Source organism: Papilio xuthus, unplaced genomic scaffold, assembly GCF_000836235.2.
Source record: "Papilio xuthus unplaced genomic scaffold, Pxut_1.1 DF827777.1, whole genome shotgun sequence".
NCBI classification, from domain to species: domain Eukaryota; kingdom Metazoa; phylum Arthropoda; class Insecta; order Lepidoptera; family Papilionidae; genus Papilio; species Papilio xuthus.
This window is the reverse complement of record NW_013530872.1, coordinates 6,038,141-6,051,231: the sequence shown is the minus strand read 5'-3', so window position 1 is coordinate 6,051,231 and position 13,091 is coordinate 6,038,141. Positions and strand designations below refer to the sequence as shown.

General features: G+C 32.6%; 5 protein-coding genes across 6 annotated transcripts in view; 2 read left to right on the top strand and 3 right to left on the bottom strand.

Moving 5' to 3' along the window:
- The window catches only part of ebo (exportin ellipsoid body open), a 5,486-nt gene extending 2,318 nt beyond the window's left edge, over nt 1-3,168 (bottom strand). Inside the window, exons 1-10 of the mRNA XM_013309006.1 lie at nt 2,983-3,168; nt 2,679-2,888; nt 2,281-2,478; nt 1,808-1,979; nt 1,512-1,641; nt 1,250-1,388; nt 721-890; nt 352-475; nt 182-264; nt 4-84 (exon numbers count right to left, since the gene is read on the bottom strand). Coding sequence (XP_013164460.1) covers nt 4-84; nt 182-264; nt 352-475; nt 721-890; nt 1,250-1,388; nt 1,512-1,641; nt 1,808-1,979; nt 2,281-2,478; nt 2,679-2,888; nt 2,983-2,985 — 1,310 coding nt within the window. The 5' untranslated portion in view covers nt 2,986-3,168. The remainder of the gene's footprint in view (nt 1-3; nt 85-181; nt 265-351; nt 476-720; nt 891-1,249; nt 1,389-1,511; nt 1,642-1,807; nt 1,980-2,280; nt 2,479-2,678; nt 2,889-2,982) is intronic.
- A 263-nt stretch (nt 3,169-3,431) lies between these two features.
- On the top strand, nt 3,432-5,688 carry Hmg-2 (High mobility group protein 2). 2 transcript variants are annotated; one of them, XM_013309419.1, is made up of 7 exons: nt 3,432-3,805; nt 3,927-4,086; nt 4,161-4,309; nt 4,382-4,488; nt 4,636-4,761; nt 4,980-5,145; nt 5,511-5,688. In XM_013309419.1, the coding sequence occupies exons 1-7, from the start codon at nt 3,562-3,564 to the stop codon at nt 5,648-5,650; spliced, it is 1,092 nt and encodes a 363-aa protein (XP_013164873.1). In that variant the 5' UTR covers nt 3,432-3,561; the 3' UTR covers nt 5,651-5,688. The 2 variants fall into 2 exon arrangements, with proteins under 2 accessions (XP_013164873.1, XP_013164874.1); XM_013309420.1 differs by having other exon boundaries at nt 4,997-5,145; nt 5,511-5,629.
- Nucleotides 5,689-5,784: 96 nt separating this feature from the next.
- Slbp (Stem-loop binding protein) lies at nt 5,785-7,522 on the bottom strand. The gene is made up of 4 exons (XM_013309422.1): nt 7,262-7,522; nt 7,081-7,183; nt 6,843-6,962; nt 5,785-6,757 (listed from the first exon to the last, which is right to left on the bottom strand). The coding sequence occupies exons 1-4, from the start codon at nt 7,308-7,310 to the stop codon at nt 6,577-6,579; spliced, it is 453 nt and encodes a 150-aa protein (XP_013164876.1). The 5' UTR covers nt 7,311-7,522; the 3' UTR covers nt 5,785-6,576.
- A 255-nt stretch (nt 7,523-7,777) lies between these two features.
- On the bottom strand, nt 7,778-10,560 carry LOC106115835 (methyltransferase-like protein 16). The gene is made up of 7 exons (XM_013309418.1): nt 10,220-10,560; nt 9,926-10,136; nt 9,646-9,786; nt 9,241-9,376; nt 8,834-8,950; nt 8,554-8,714; nt 7,778-8,334 (listed from the first exon to the last, which is right to left on the bottom strand). Exons 1-7 carry the CDS (start codon nt 10,322-10,324, stop codon nt 7,781-7,783), a joined length of 1,425 nt encoding a protein of 474 aa, XP_013164872.1. The 5' UTR covers nt 10,325-10,560; the 3' UTR covers nt 7,778-7,780.
- A 155-nt stretch (nt 10,561-10,715) lies between these two features.
- Ref1 (RNA and export factor binding protein 1) lies at nt 10,716-12,900 on the top strand. The gene is made up of 4 exons (XM_013309421.1): nt 10,716-11,070; nt 11,866-12,079; nt 12,226-12,420; nt 12,582-12,900. Exons 1-4 carry the CDS (start codon nt 10,873-10,875, stop codon nt 12,740-12,742), a joined length of 768 nt encoding a protein of 255 aa, XP_013164875.1. The 5' UTR covers nt 10,716-10,872; the 3' UTR covers nt 12,743-12,900.
- Nucleotides 12,901-13,091: the final 191 nt, after the last annotated feature.

Here is a 13,091-nt window from a genome sequence, read left to right as displayed (position 1 = left end):
AGATGTTGCAGTTGAGCCTTGTTGTGCTGGAATTGTATTTTGTTGAGCACGCCGTTCACAAGCGCTTGGAGAGCTTCCCAATATCTAACAAACACAATTATTGAATTTAATTAATAAGGAAAAATAACACAAACATATTAAATTAAAAGGAAGCTACAATCAGGAAAAAACGCCTACTTACTTGGCAGTGTCCTCGGGTTTTAAAATGTCAATAAATTGTATCCATATATCTAAGCAGTTAACAAAAATAGTACAAGTGGGAACCTGAAAGTGAGAAACTAATATTAATATAAGATATTAAGTCTTATATAATACAATGGAAAAAAACATAGTTTGTACAACAATTGGTACCTGGAATGTATACTGGAATAAGTAAGACAAAAATTCAATAGCATCAAACTCGGGCTCAGCCTCCAGCCTCTTGAAGTGTAATGAGACAAAAAGCTTCAGGAATTCCGCTAATTTGTTTAAATAGCTGAAAGATAAACACTAATGCAATGCAACATAACGAAAAAACATAATTATTTAAAATATCCATTTCACTAGTAACTCTCTTGCTTTACAATGGTTTAAATCATACTATAAGGCCAGTAGCGCTCAAAATCAGCACTGTCATACAACTGGCATAATATAAACACTACTTGACGCCAGTAAGCCATAACAATCCATACCAGGCTGTAGACCATCTATAGCCGCACTGTACTTGCATAATGTACATACTCATGATGCGCCTGGTATAGTGAGTGATGGGAGGCGTGCGTCAGATGTCGCAGCAGCCGCAGTGAGCAGTGGTGCAGACGCAGCGCGGTCGCCGCGGAGGATGGCGGCGCATACCGTCGGTACAGCAGTTCACACACCCCGCCTAGACCCGCCAGCGCTGCCTCTCCACTCTAACATACAAGGTACAGTCAGCTGTATAAATATGTATACATCTACAAAGGTTCATAAACTTATTCACATATTTATGCAGCTGCCTGTACATGTTACCCTTACTATCTGTTATCGTGACTGTGCTGATCTAAACAGCTCTACAAAAAAGAAAGTCAGACCACTCATTTTCTTCAAGAAAATACAAATTACAATTGCACTATAAAATATGAAGTAAAATATTTCGAAACTTGTTTAAAAATGTGATACTGTTGTTTATTGAGAATAATTGAATAACGTTATTGCTCACTAAAGGAAAGGAATAGGATTATAATTCACTAAATTAAAAAACACAGAAGTATTTTAAAAATTACCCACTTACTTGGGTCTGTGTTGCGATACTGCCCCAATAAAACACTGTTGTAACCAGTGAAGCTGGTACGTGAGACGATAGCGGCAGCCACGAGAATAAATGTTGTAATGTTGTCAAACATTTTACAACTACTTCCATATTTAGAGCTCTGAAAAAATTAATTTGTAAATTTGTAAACTATTTTTTTTTGGCTATTTACATATTTTTATATTAACAATTAAAAAATAAAAAAGATAATACAATTATTTTCCTAGAAAAAAGAAATACATACTTGTCAGAAGCACATACATCATGTGCATTAGCCAATAAATCAGGCAATGCAGATGTTTGTGGAAAACCACTGGTGGGTGATGGTGGAGGATTTGACTGGCCTTCCTTTTGCGCATTCTTTTCCAGTATATCTAAAAAATACATAAAGTTTTGTATGTCTAAAAAATAAAAACTACTCTAACATAAATGTCAAAAGGGTACTGACAGACAGACGGATGGACAATAAAGTGATCCTATACAGGTTCCATATTTTTCCTTTTGAGGTATGGGACTCTAAAAATGAGAAATTAAATTTACCGCTAAGAGCTGATAGCATTTGTGGCATTCCCTTAAGCATTAGTCGCTCTAATTGCGTACGACGGTTTGAGGGCAACAGCACACCAGTGTCACGTGCCGCGCCTAGCTCCTCACTCGCTGTTTGCGCCAGGATTAAACCCAGCAGGCAACGGTGACCATCACTTCTTAACAGCTGCAAATATAAGAATTTGTATTTAAAAACTCGAAGAATAATGTTATTTTACCAACAAATAATGTTATACTACTAACTAAACTACCCTTTAACAACAGATGAATGGCACTATACCAGTGAAATTGCTAGTTTTTATAATACACAGTGCCGACCCTCTATAGAGATAAGGATATCTTGACAATGATTCCTTAAAAAACTGTGCATTAACAAATTTGACAATAAAAAAATTTATACATGGATATTCTTAATTTTGGCAGGCTTATAGACCTTATAAAATTCCAACACTTTACTTAATACATACCTCAACAATATTGCTAAAGAAGTCAGGATACTCATGGGGCCAATCATATCGAGCAATTGCAATCATCAGAGAAGCTAGTTTGTTCCTGATAAAGTACAGCATCACTTCATGCTTAGCCATTAGTTCATTCCATAGTGTCAACCTTATTTCTGTTCTTTCATTCTCCGCCAGACTGATCCATAGTTTGTTTATTATATTCTGAAACCAATATTATCAATAACTTTAAGATACAGAAAAATACACATTGTTCATTGACTATGTAAATGCAAACAACAAAAAAAGAAATTAATAATCAACTATAGGCAATAAAAATTCATTTACTTTTGGCAAACGTAAAAAATATGAATAGAATAAAATAGACTAATGACCTAGATAATGGGCTGTTTACAATTTCTTACCTCCAAAGTAGTTAAAATAAACATTTGCACATATTGGTTCTGAGACTTCTGGAGGAATAACAAGCAATGTTTCCAAGAACCCCTTCCATTGGAAAAATTTTCAAGCATGCTCTCTATCTCTCTTTTCCGAAAATTATTTGTAGATGGTGCGAAAAATTCACACATCAACATCTCTAATGAGGCTAATGCCTCATCGACCCCAAAATTATCCTGCAATTATTATATTTATGAATTAGGAACTACGTATTTTTCAATTACAATAGTAGTTAAACTATAAATTATTTCTCATAAACTACATTCTTACCATGATAGTATGTATCTGCTCAAATTATAAATTACATAGTTATACAGACAGACTTTAATCTATGCTGTAGAAAGTAACTGTTACAATTACTATTTCCTTTTGGCTTATATGTCTCAAATTAATAAATGCGATTGAAAAATCAAATGCAAACCGAAGTAACCTGACAGAATTTCAACTTTTTTTTTTTATTTTAACATATGAGACAAATATGTCAGATTCACGTCAGATTGCTTCAACTGTGTTGCCAAATATTTTTTTTCTATAAAAGTCGCATTGAGGAAAAACCTTCTTTCCATGTAAAATAATCTTAATTGTTTACCTTACTTGGAATTTTTTTTTCTATAATGAATATCACCGAAAGAATTTTATAGCATTTCCAATAAGTATAATTTAATAATTAATTGAATAGATTCATTTTACTTTCCATCAAGAGTTAACACAGCAACATTGGTAATAGAAAAACGAAAAATGTCATTAAGTTGTTATCTGTCATATAAAGTTAGGCCTAATATTTATCCTTACCTTTCGTTATTAATGAATTAGTAAGACAAGACGCCTGATAATTTAATATTAAAAACAATGGAGTCAGAGCCTACACAGTCGTCTGAGTTGCAAATTATCAAAACTGAAGATACAACAAAAACATGCATCGAACAAGAACCACCACAATCGACGATTCCTCCTTCAAACACTGAAAACGATCCCGAGCCTGGATCAAATGCAGCTATTGTAAAAGATCCACAAAAACCATCTCCGAAGAAGCCAAAAAAACGTAAACCTAAGGTTCCACGCGATGTTACAGCTCCAAGGCAACCACTCACTGGTAAGAAAATGGATTTAATATTTCATAAATCTTAATTATTTATTTTTATCATAATTTTAGTCAAGTAGTAGTTTTATATCTATACGTAAACTGCTAAAAAGGGCAAAGTATTATGTTACAGGCTATGTTAGGTTTCTAAATGAGCGCAGGGACCAACTGAGAGCTGAACAACCAGAACTAGGTTTTGCAGAGCTAACGCGCCAGTTAGCCAGTGAATGGAGTAAATTGCCCACTGAAGAGAAACAGCATTATCTCGATGCTGCAGATCAAGACAAAGAACGGTTAGATTAAAAATAAAAGGTTTTCTAATGCACGTAATCTAGAAAAAAAATTATAATATTTCCTCCATTTTCAGATACATTAAGGAATGGGCTGAATATAAAAAAACAGACTCATATAAAGAATTCCATAAACAACAAATGGAGCAAAAAGATCCTGTGATTGCTACAAAAAAAATTAAACATAATCTGCCTAGTGAAACAAATCAACAGAACATACCTCCTGGTAATGTATAATAAAAAAAAATTATATATAATTAAGTAAAAGAGTAATCTCAATTTTGAAATAATTTTGTAGTTGCACCTCAACCTACTGCTGAACAAGTTGTACTAACACAAAATGTTCCTGTTGTTGCAAGACAGCCAACACCACCAAGGCCTAAGCCATGCATTACTCCAGCAATGGTAAGTTTGAGCTTACATTTTAGAGTAAAAACATAACTTTGTGATTGTAAGTTTCTGGTTTGACTAACTTTTACTTGTTATTTTAGATATAAATTTATTAACAAGTCATTTATGTCAAGGTTCTTATACATTGTTATTCTTTTAAAGGTTGATGATTTGCATGGTGGTGACACAGATATACCTATTTTCACCGATCAATTCCTTCAACACAATAAACTGAGGGAATCAGAACTAAGGCAGCTCAGAAAAGCAAACTCTGATTATGAACAACAGGTGAGAATTGTTATTTGTAGCTAAGTTATTATTATGATTGAGGTTCAAAGTTCTTATAACTTGCCCTATCTGCCACTTCAGAAAACTTTAGCTTTGAAATTTTGGATATATGTAGAACACAATACATTCCGCACAGACAAAGTCGCGAACGACAACTAAAACTTTTTATATTAGCAACAATAAGTCCATTAGTTACGTATTTTATTATTGTATCTCAGAATGCAATACTTCAAAGACATGCAGAGGAAGTAAGTGCAGCGACAACGCGACTGCGCGCCGAGACAACTGCAGCAGCGGAGCGCACGGCTGCACTTGTCGCACATCGGCGGGCGCTTGTCGCAGCCCTAGTACACGCCCTACAGTCACTTGCGTTACCACTAACAAGTACTAAAACTTTCATAACTAATCAAAGTTTATTGTGAAAGTAGAGTAAAAGCCCCAACAATATGTAGACCTAGGTATCAACTTTTTAGAGAAAGAAACTAAAGCCAGGTTTTTTCCATATTTTATTCTGGGTTTTGACTGCCATCACACTTGTACTGACACATAAAATATTTTGCTATCTGTTTCTACGAATTCATTTGTCTATGGGCAATGAGGGATGTCAAAACAATGTCCCTGCTGTGGAAACCCACAGTTATAATGCATGTTTAGATTGTTTTAATGCATAGTTTAAGTCTTAAAGTTGCCTTCTCGATTGTGATTTTGTTTCTATTATTAACTTTTTTCATAAATTGCATATATCGCAGGTGGAGCAAGTGGTGCAACTGAAGCAAATATTGAAGAATACATGGATAAATTGTATGCATTGGTGACAGAAAACAAAAATAACCCAATTGTTAAACAAGCTCGTGATATTTTAACCAGAGTGGATCTGCCGATTTCATAATTGTATTAACTTATTTTAAATAAACTTGCTTTCATCAATTTTGGTTTTTTATTGCATCTATAACTAACTTTTCTTAGTTTAGTTTTTATGTTTTTTTATATAATATCCATCTGGGATAGTTAAAAAAAGGAACAGAATCACTTACAACATTACATTTATTTACACAAATATACTTGAAAATAAACCAAGGATTTTCTAGTTAAAAAACTCAAGTAAATCTATAAAATAATTTAGTATGAGTTCTAGATCAGTATTATTCAATTTCTGTTTAAGTAGTTTTTCAGTGGCCAATCCATGAAAAAAAATCAGACATCAAATAATATTAATTGGCTACAGTTATTACCTTGCTAGTATTTGATATCTTAAAAATCTGGTATTTCTTTGTTTCCTATTAACTACTGTATCTTTAAAATACACAATAGCTAATTCAAAAGAATATACTAGTGTATAATGGTACATAATATTAACATTAATCTTAATTTCAATAATAATCCTTAAGCTATATAATTATAACAGACACATCTTTGTATACTAGAGTCGGCATATACTTCCCAAACTCAAAATAAAATCATATTAAATGTATCAATGTAAAATCATATTAAATATGTCAATGTATGAAAGAAAAATAATCATAATTATCCCATAAAAAAAATCATAGTTGAGTGTAAAAAAATATACATTATTCACCATGATTCTGCACTGCTGTAACTTTTACAAAAAAAATGTTTACTCCATATGAACTAAGAAACTCATGCATACATTACACATATAGTGTTGTTGAGATACAGTCTAATACTTTCTCTTGCCGAAACCCCAGTACTAAAAACATATTGTCATCTCTCTTATTCTCTTTTATGAAATAGAGATAACAATAATTTTTCATACAAGTGTTTAGGTAGTGGAAACTCACAGTAGAGGATCAAATTTCAATCAGATTCATAATCATATTTACATTTAATTGATTCAACTTCTTCAGTATTGCTATTTGCATTTGGATCATACTTATGTAATTTGATCCTCCATAATTTAATTTGTGCATCCCATGACCTACGACTGTATTTTGTATATTTATCAGGCGTTTTTGGATCCTCTTTTCCACGTGTTTCTCTGAAATTTAAGAAATTAGATTAAGGGATCACTTTAATTAATGCAAACATAATGTATGATACATGTTTATAATATTAATACTTACATGGGAACTTCTTTAATGTAATTATGATATCCAACAGTATTCTTTCCATAGTCAATTTGTTTTTGACGTCTCTGCAATACAGTTGGATCGGTTTCTACTTCAGTCGTTTTTCCAGTTTTGCTGTTATAATACATATGGTTAGTGACTTTCGGCATTAGTTTATTTACTTTACTGAATATACTTAGTACAGCAATGTACATAGGTTTAAAAATTTGTAGAAATAATAGTTGATACAAACCTAGGTTTGTTGTCTTCGCTTTTGCTGTTTGGCTTAGACCGTTTTTTAACAGTTAAATGTTCTGCACTATCCTCAGACATTTTACCTTTCGTTGCTTTCCGAACTGTAAATGATAAGAATTTAGCGATTTCTCATCAGCCTAGAAAATTAAACATAGCCATACAATAAAAATTAAACTTACCAAACGAATTAGGTTCAAAATTATCTTGCCTTACATTCCCAGAGCTCATTGTGATTACAATTGAAATTAATTTTGTATCAATACATTTTAAGGATAGAATATTTCTGTGATTTTTTTAAAGAACACATTAGCAAGCTTAGTTACATATGTACATTAAACTGTGTAAAATAATATTTCAGGAACGTTATTTACGGGAAAACACGTTCCGCATTCCATAAACAACGCGCGAAATTTTGGTATTTTGACAGCACGTTACCCTATCAAAGAGCATATAAAACAGAGGAGACAATAACAAGTCAAATTAAAAAAATGAGAAGTAAATGCGATTGTCCATAATAAATAAGGTGTTAAAACTGTCTAATATATTTTAATGAAATGAAACATGCAGCCCAAAGGAGTCAGAGACGACTGATTTCCATTTAGATACATATACCTTCTTGTTTAATATTCTTGCATTCATATTAAGTGAATTATTCTACGTTTATAATATAGATTAGGGTGTAAGAAAAAATACAGTTTTTACTTCCAATTGTTTTTAATATATTGCAATATTTGATGAACCCCTTCTTTTCCAGCACTGCCTTCAAGATATTCCATTTCAAATACAACTGTTTTTGCCTTATTACTTACTTTAAAAATTCCCTGCAGTATTGGTTTTTCAGTGTCTTTATTAGTTACAGTGTCTGTCTGATCAATTAATGCTGTGCTACAAGCTGTTGCTAAATCCATGGTTTCATTAAGTACATTTGATTTTTCATCAATGCTTGAATCTGGAGTACTTTTTTCACATTTTTCTTGATTTTCTAATTTTTGTTTTTTAGATACAGTTTCTTCTATTTTCTTCAAAAGTCTTCTCTTACGTCTTTGGTTTGTCCATGTATTTGTTAATGCATTGAAGTTCAGTACTGTTTCGTTTCGTCTTTTTGTAATAATTTTGTATTGGATATTAAGGCTATCAAACAACTGTTGAACTTTTTCAGTTGTATGTTCTACATCATATGGTAGATTTGGTATTTCAGGCAGAACAAATGTTATTGGAATACTTTTTTTCCTAGCCTTATCTCTTGGTGGTACTGAAATTGGAAAGCACATTCCTTGTTACACAATTGACAACAAATTTTCAAATGAACAGTTCTTAGATGTCATAAAGATCAGCATTAAAAACACACCAACAACAGTTAAGGAATGAACTTTTTTTATTTTGAGAAGTTAGTATTTTATTTGGTTAAAACAGGTTTTATTTGTTTCTTTGCATCAATATTCTAATTTTAATTTTTTTTTAATATTCTTACCTAAATTGTACAGATCATAGTCTTGATAGGTCCAAGCTATGGCCCATCGAGTAACACGGCCTTGGCAAAATTCTGTAGTAGTATGGTTAATTCCTTCAGCTTTAAGATCCAGCAAAATTTCTTTCATGTTGTATTTGTGTCCAATCATTGTTGTAAATATACTATAAAAACAAAAAAATGGAATACTTTTTTTAGTCTATCCAAATGAACAAAAAATCCACAGAAAAGTAACACTGGGTGAAAAATTTATGAAGAAAAATACAATGTCATTCTTACTTACAGGATATGATTTTTAAATTTGGCACTTTCTTTGATCAACTTTCTACAGAACTCCAACTCTCCACCTTCAGTAATCAGTTCTTGGGGTGATCCCGTAAATGCATTTTTAGGAGGTGGTCTAAGGAAAAACACATTTTGTTGTAGGTTTTATTTTTTTTAATAAATTTCAGAGTATCCTATCATAGAAAAAGAGATTATTATATTTTATCTATTACAAATAAAGCATACTCTTACAGTTTAGCATGATCAACAAATTTATGGGGATTAAATTTTACAATAAAAAAAGCAAACTAATCATAGACAGAAATATCTAGCAACGCTGGATATGTTGCGTTTATTAAATATATTTGTAGTTGTGGGATATATTTTAAATTTAATGGGGATTACTAAATACTCTTAGATTCTTACCTTGCAGAGCTTCGTGATTCCAGTACCTCTTGTACATTGCTATAGAATGGAGGATTGCACATACAAAAGTCAAATCTCAAATCATTGTCCTCCTCAAACAAATGTTCAATCAATGAAGCAGTTATATTCTTCTTTACTGTAATTATTTTTAATTCTTCATTTTAATCCATTTTGAACTGAAATAATCTTATTTTTTTTTTCAATTTATCAAAAAATTCTATCTTATTAATAATATAAGTGCAATGAGATGGATGTTTCATAGATGGAATGTCTGCATGAATCATGTTGAAATTCGGCCTAGATGTAGAACATCAACAAGAAGTTTGTTTTTAATTCTGCATAGACAGAATCACCGCACCAGCTAGTTAAAATTGATATTAAAATTATTTTTATTGTTTTACTTACATTTAATTAGATGTTGTAAATTATTTCTTTCTATGTTGTCCAAGGCCATTTTCAAACTATCTTCATCCTTTTCTGTTCCAACCATATGCCATTTATTTTTATTAGCTGCTAATAATGGGTATATAGCACAAGCTCCTGTACCTGATACAATAATAAAAACACACAATTCTCCAGAAAGTCAGTAAATAGTATGTCTACTACTTAAATAGTAAATAAATAATTATAAGTACTGAAAACACTTATAATATTAAAAAGAAACAATATGTGTTATTCAACATACCTATATCTAAACCAGTAATATGTTCCTTGTGAATCGAAATCATTAAATCTTCAATCCATAAAATATAATTGAGGCGCAATGGAAGAGTCGGCACCAATCTATCTTCCGGTATCACAACATCCAAATCAAAGTCAGATTTTAATAAACATTTTGTCAAAATCCTCAGAGCTCTTGTATCCTTAAAATCAATGCTAACTTTTCCTGTAACATCCTGAAGACACGATATATGATATAATTATAAATATTAAAAGTTACCTATAATATTAAATTCGTACAACAAAAACGTTTTAGCACCATTTTAGCAACTGTAGAGAAATCTTCAAACTCTTTGTATAATTTCACAAAATCAGGGGGTGTTCGGTATATGTTTCTCGGGTGCATGAATTTATTTAATGCCATTTTTATCACTTTGTAGGTATTCGTACATGTATGTATGTAATTGATATTATTTTATTCCAATTAATTTCTTCACCGCCTTAGCTTTTATCATTAATTATAGCACGAATGATTGACGGTTTACATTGACATTTCGCACTGTATCGGTATGTCTGTCTGTTTTACATTGACAGATACAGAAAAAAAGAAAGTAAGCCGGCCAGGCAAAGAGTGGGGTAGGTTGGCTTTGTAGGACAAAACGGGTGAAATCGAATAACTGCCTAGTTGAGTGAGATTTTACTTTACCATAACTCAGGTACATCTACGGAGTTACATCTACTTTGAAAATCTTACGAAAATATTTTTATTCTTCTTTGAGTTTATTCCCCTTTATACTCTTTGGCTTGCTCCTCAATCTCTTTGCTTCTATTCCGCTTCCGTTTAGCATCCATTTTGTCGTGCTTAAAAGACAAACAAGTTGGTTACTCTTTTGTTTTAATAATTTTAATAATACTCCATAAAGAGTACGTTTGTAGGTACAATTGTCCATAAAATATAGTTTTTTTTTCAAAATGGTTGATAGAATTGATATGGCTTTGGACGATATAATTAAAGCAAATAAAGGCAGAGGTGGTGGTGGAGCAGGCCGAAAATTTGAAGTAAAAAAACCAGGTCGTGGTGCAGGAGGTAGCTTTCGAAGTAATCGCGCCGGAGGTGTATTACGAGGCAGAAATCGTGGAGGAGTAACCAAGTCAACTAATTACACAAGGGTAAATGAAAATACTTGATGATCTTGAATTACAAATGGCGGACAAATGTGGAAAATGGCGCGTCGAATGCATGGCGTATTTATCATCTAGCAACGTTAAGCTGGAATCTTGCAGCGACTGCATATAATTATACCCTCCTTTATGTCGTTTAAACTAATTAGAATTTGTTGTTAAACTAGTTCACCAAATATAAGACTTTCCGCTGTAATATTTTTACTGGATGTGTGTACAGTATTCTAATTTTATTAGTGTACGTTATACATGTAATAGATCCTTGAACTATCTTGGATCTGCTGTAAAGTCCACCGCACAGTAATATTGGACCCTGTTGTGTAATTTAAATGAATCTTTGGAGGTGCCAAACGTCTTCATCTGAAAGCAATATGAAATCCTTCTGAACCATACCGTTAAGAAAATGGGACTTGTCAACATCTACTTTTGTTTGGAGCACTTTGCTTCAAATTGCAGTGTCGACTTTTGTTTGGCGCACTTTGCTTCAAATTGCAGTCACCATGGACAATATACACGGGTGTGATCGTGTAGCTTCACGTGTGGGACATTATGTGTTCAAAAATTGCAGTACTAGTGTTGTGTGAAAGTGATAGTCTTTACAACTAAACCAACAATGCATTGTTTGTACCACATATGTCTAAAATTTATTCATGTCATGCTGTATTTATGTAACTTTATTGATTAGGACATGTACAACTAATGTTTGCCATGTATTTTGAGTGTATGTACTCAGAGGCATCAAGTGGCCAGTTGGCATGATCTATGAAGGAAAAACTATTTCAGGGTGATGTAAACAGCACTTGGAAACATGATATGTTCAATGACTTCAATGAAAGGAAGCTACAGAGGAGTGCACCTCTGACCACTGGCCCCACTAAACTATTAGTTTCAAATTTGGATTTTGGGGTCTCAGACTCTGATATTCAAGAACTATTCTCAGAATTTGGCATTCTCAAAAGTGCTGCTGTACACTATGACAGATCTGGTAGATCATTAGGTAAGCATTAATTTTAAAGTTTTTAGAGCATATGTATTTAACTGATTTTCTTACTTTCATTATTTATGTAGAAAAATGTTTAGGTAGATTTAATTACTCTTCCCATTTTTTTTTAATGTGCAAAATGTAAATATATTTTGTTTTAGGTACTGCTGATGTGGTGTTTGAACGGAGAGCTGATGCTTTAAAGGCCATGAAACAATACAATGGGGTTCCACTGGATGGTCGGGCTATGAACATACAGTTGGCCACATCAGAAATTACAACATTTAGGACTGAAGAAAGAAATCGACCTGTAGGTGGTGGTGGAGGAGGTGCACCTAGACGCAACATAAATAGGGGTTTGTATTTATTTGTTAACTTTCTCAAAAAGTAGTCATAATAATCAAAACTTTTAAATGTGATCAATTCACCCAACCATTTTAACTAGCAACTTTACATACTTTGTGGAGAAAGGCATAATGATTTTTTATTAAACATTGTTCTACTTCACTCATTTTAGGAGGTGGTGCCAACCGCAGTCCAGGAAGCCAACGAGGTGGCGCCAGACGCGGAGGTCGTGGTGGGGGGGCAGGGGGTGGAGCCCCACGAGGCAAGAAACCTGTACCGACTGTTGAACAACTTGATGCTGAATTAGATGCCTATGTCAAAGAAATCAAGTGACATTGGCTTTAAGAATAAATAGAATATTTTGTGAAAAAATATAATTGATTAGTTCTTACAAATAAGTGACGAAGATTTAATTTTTTTATTCAAAACTTGTCTGACACTCTATGCAATGCAGGAACTGGTAAATGAAAATAAAATGTTGACATACAGAATATTTCTTTTATTAACATGTCACCACATCCTCTGAGACCAAAGCAAGTGACTCATCTGATACAAATACAGTGAATAGGTTTTGCAGATTACTATAGCCAAAGAACATCTGGATGGTTACCATTTCTTTACAAGTTTCTTCTATAAGTTTAAATAGATAGTTGCAAACAATGACTTGCACTACCAATAATTA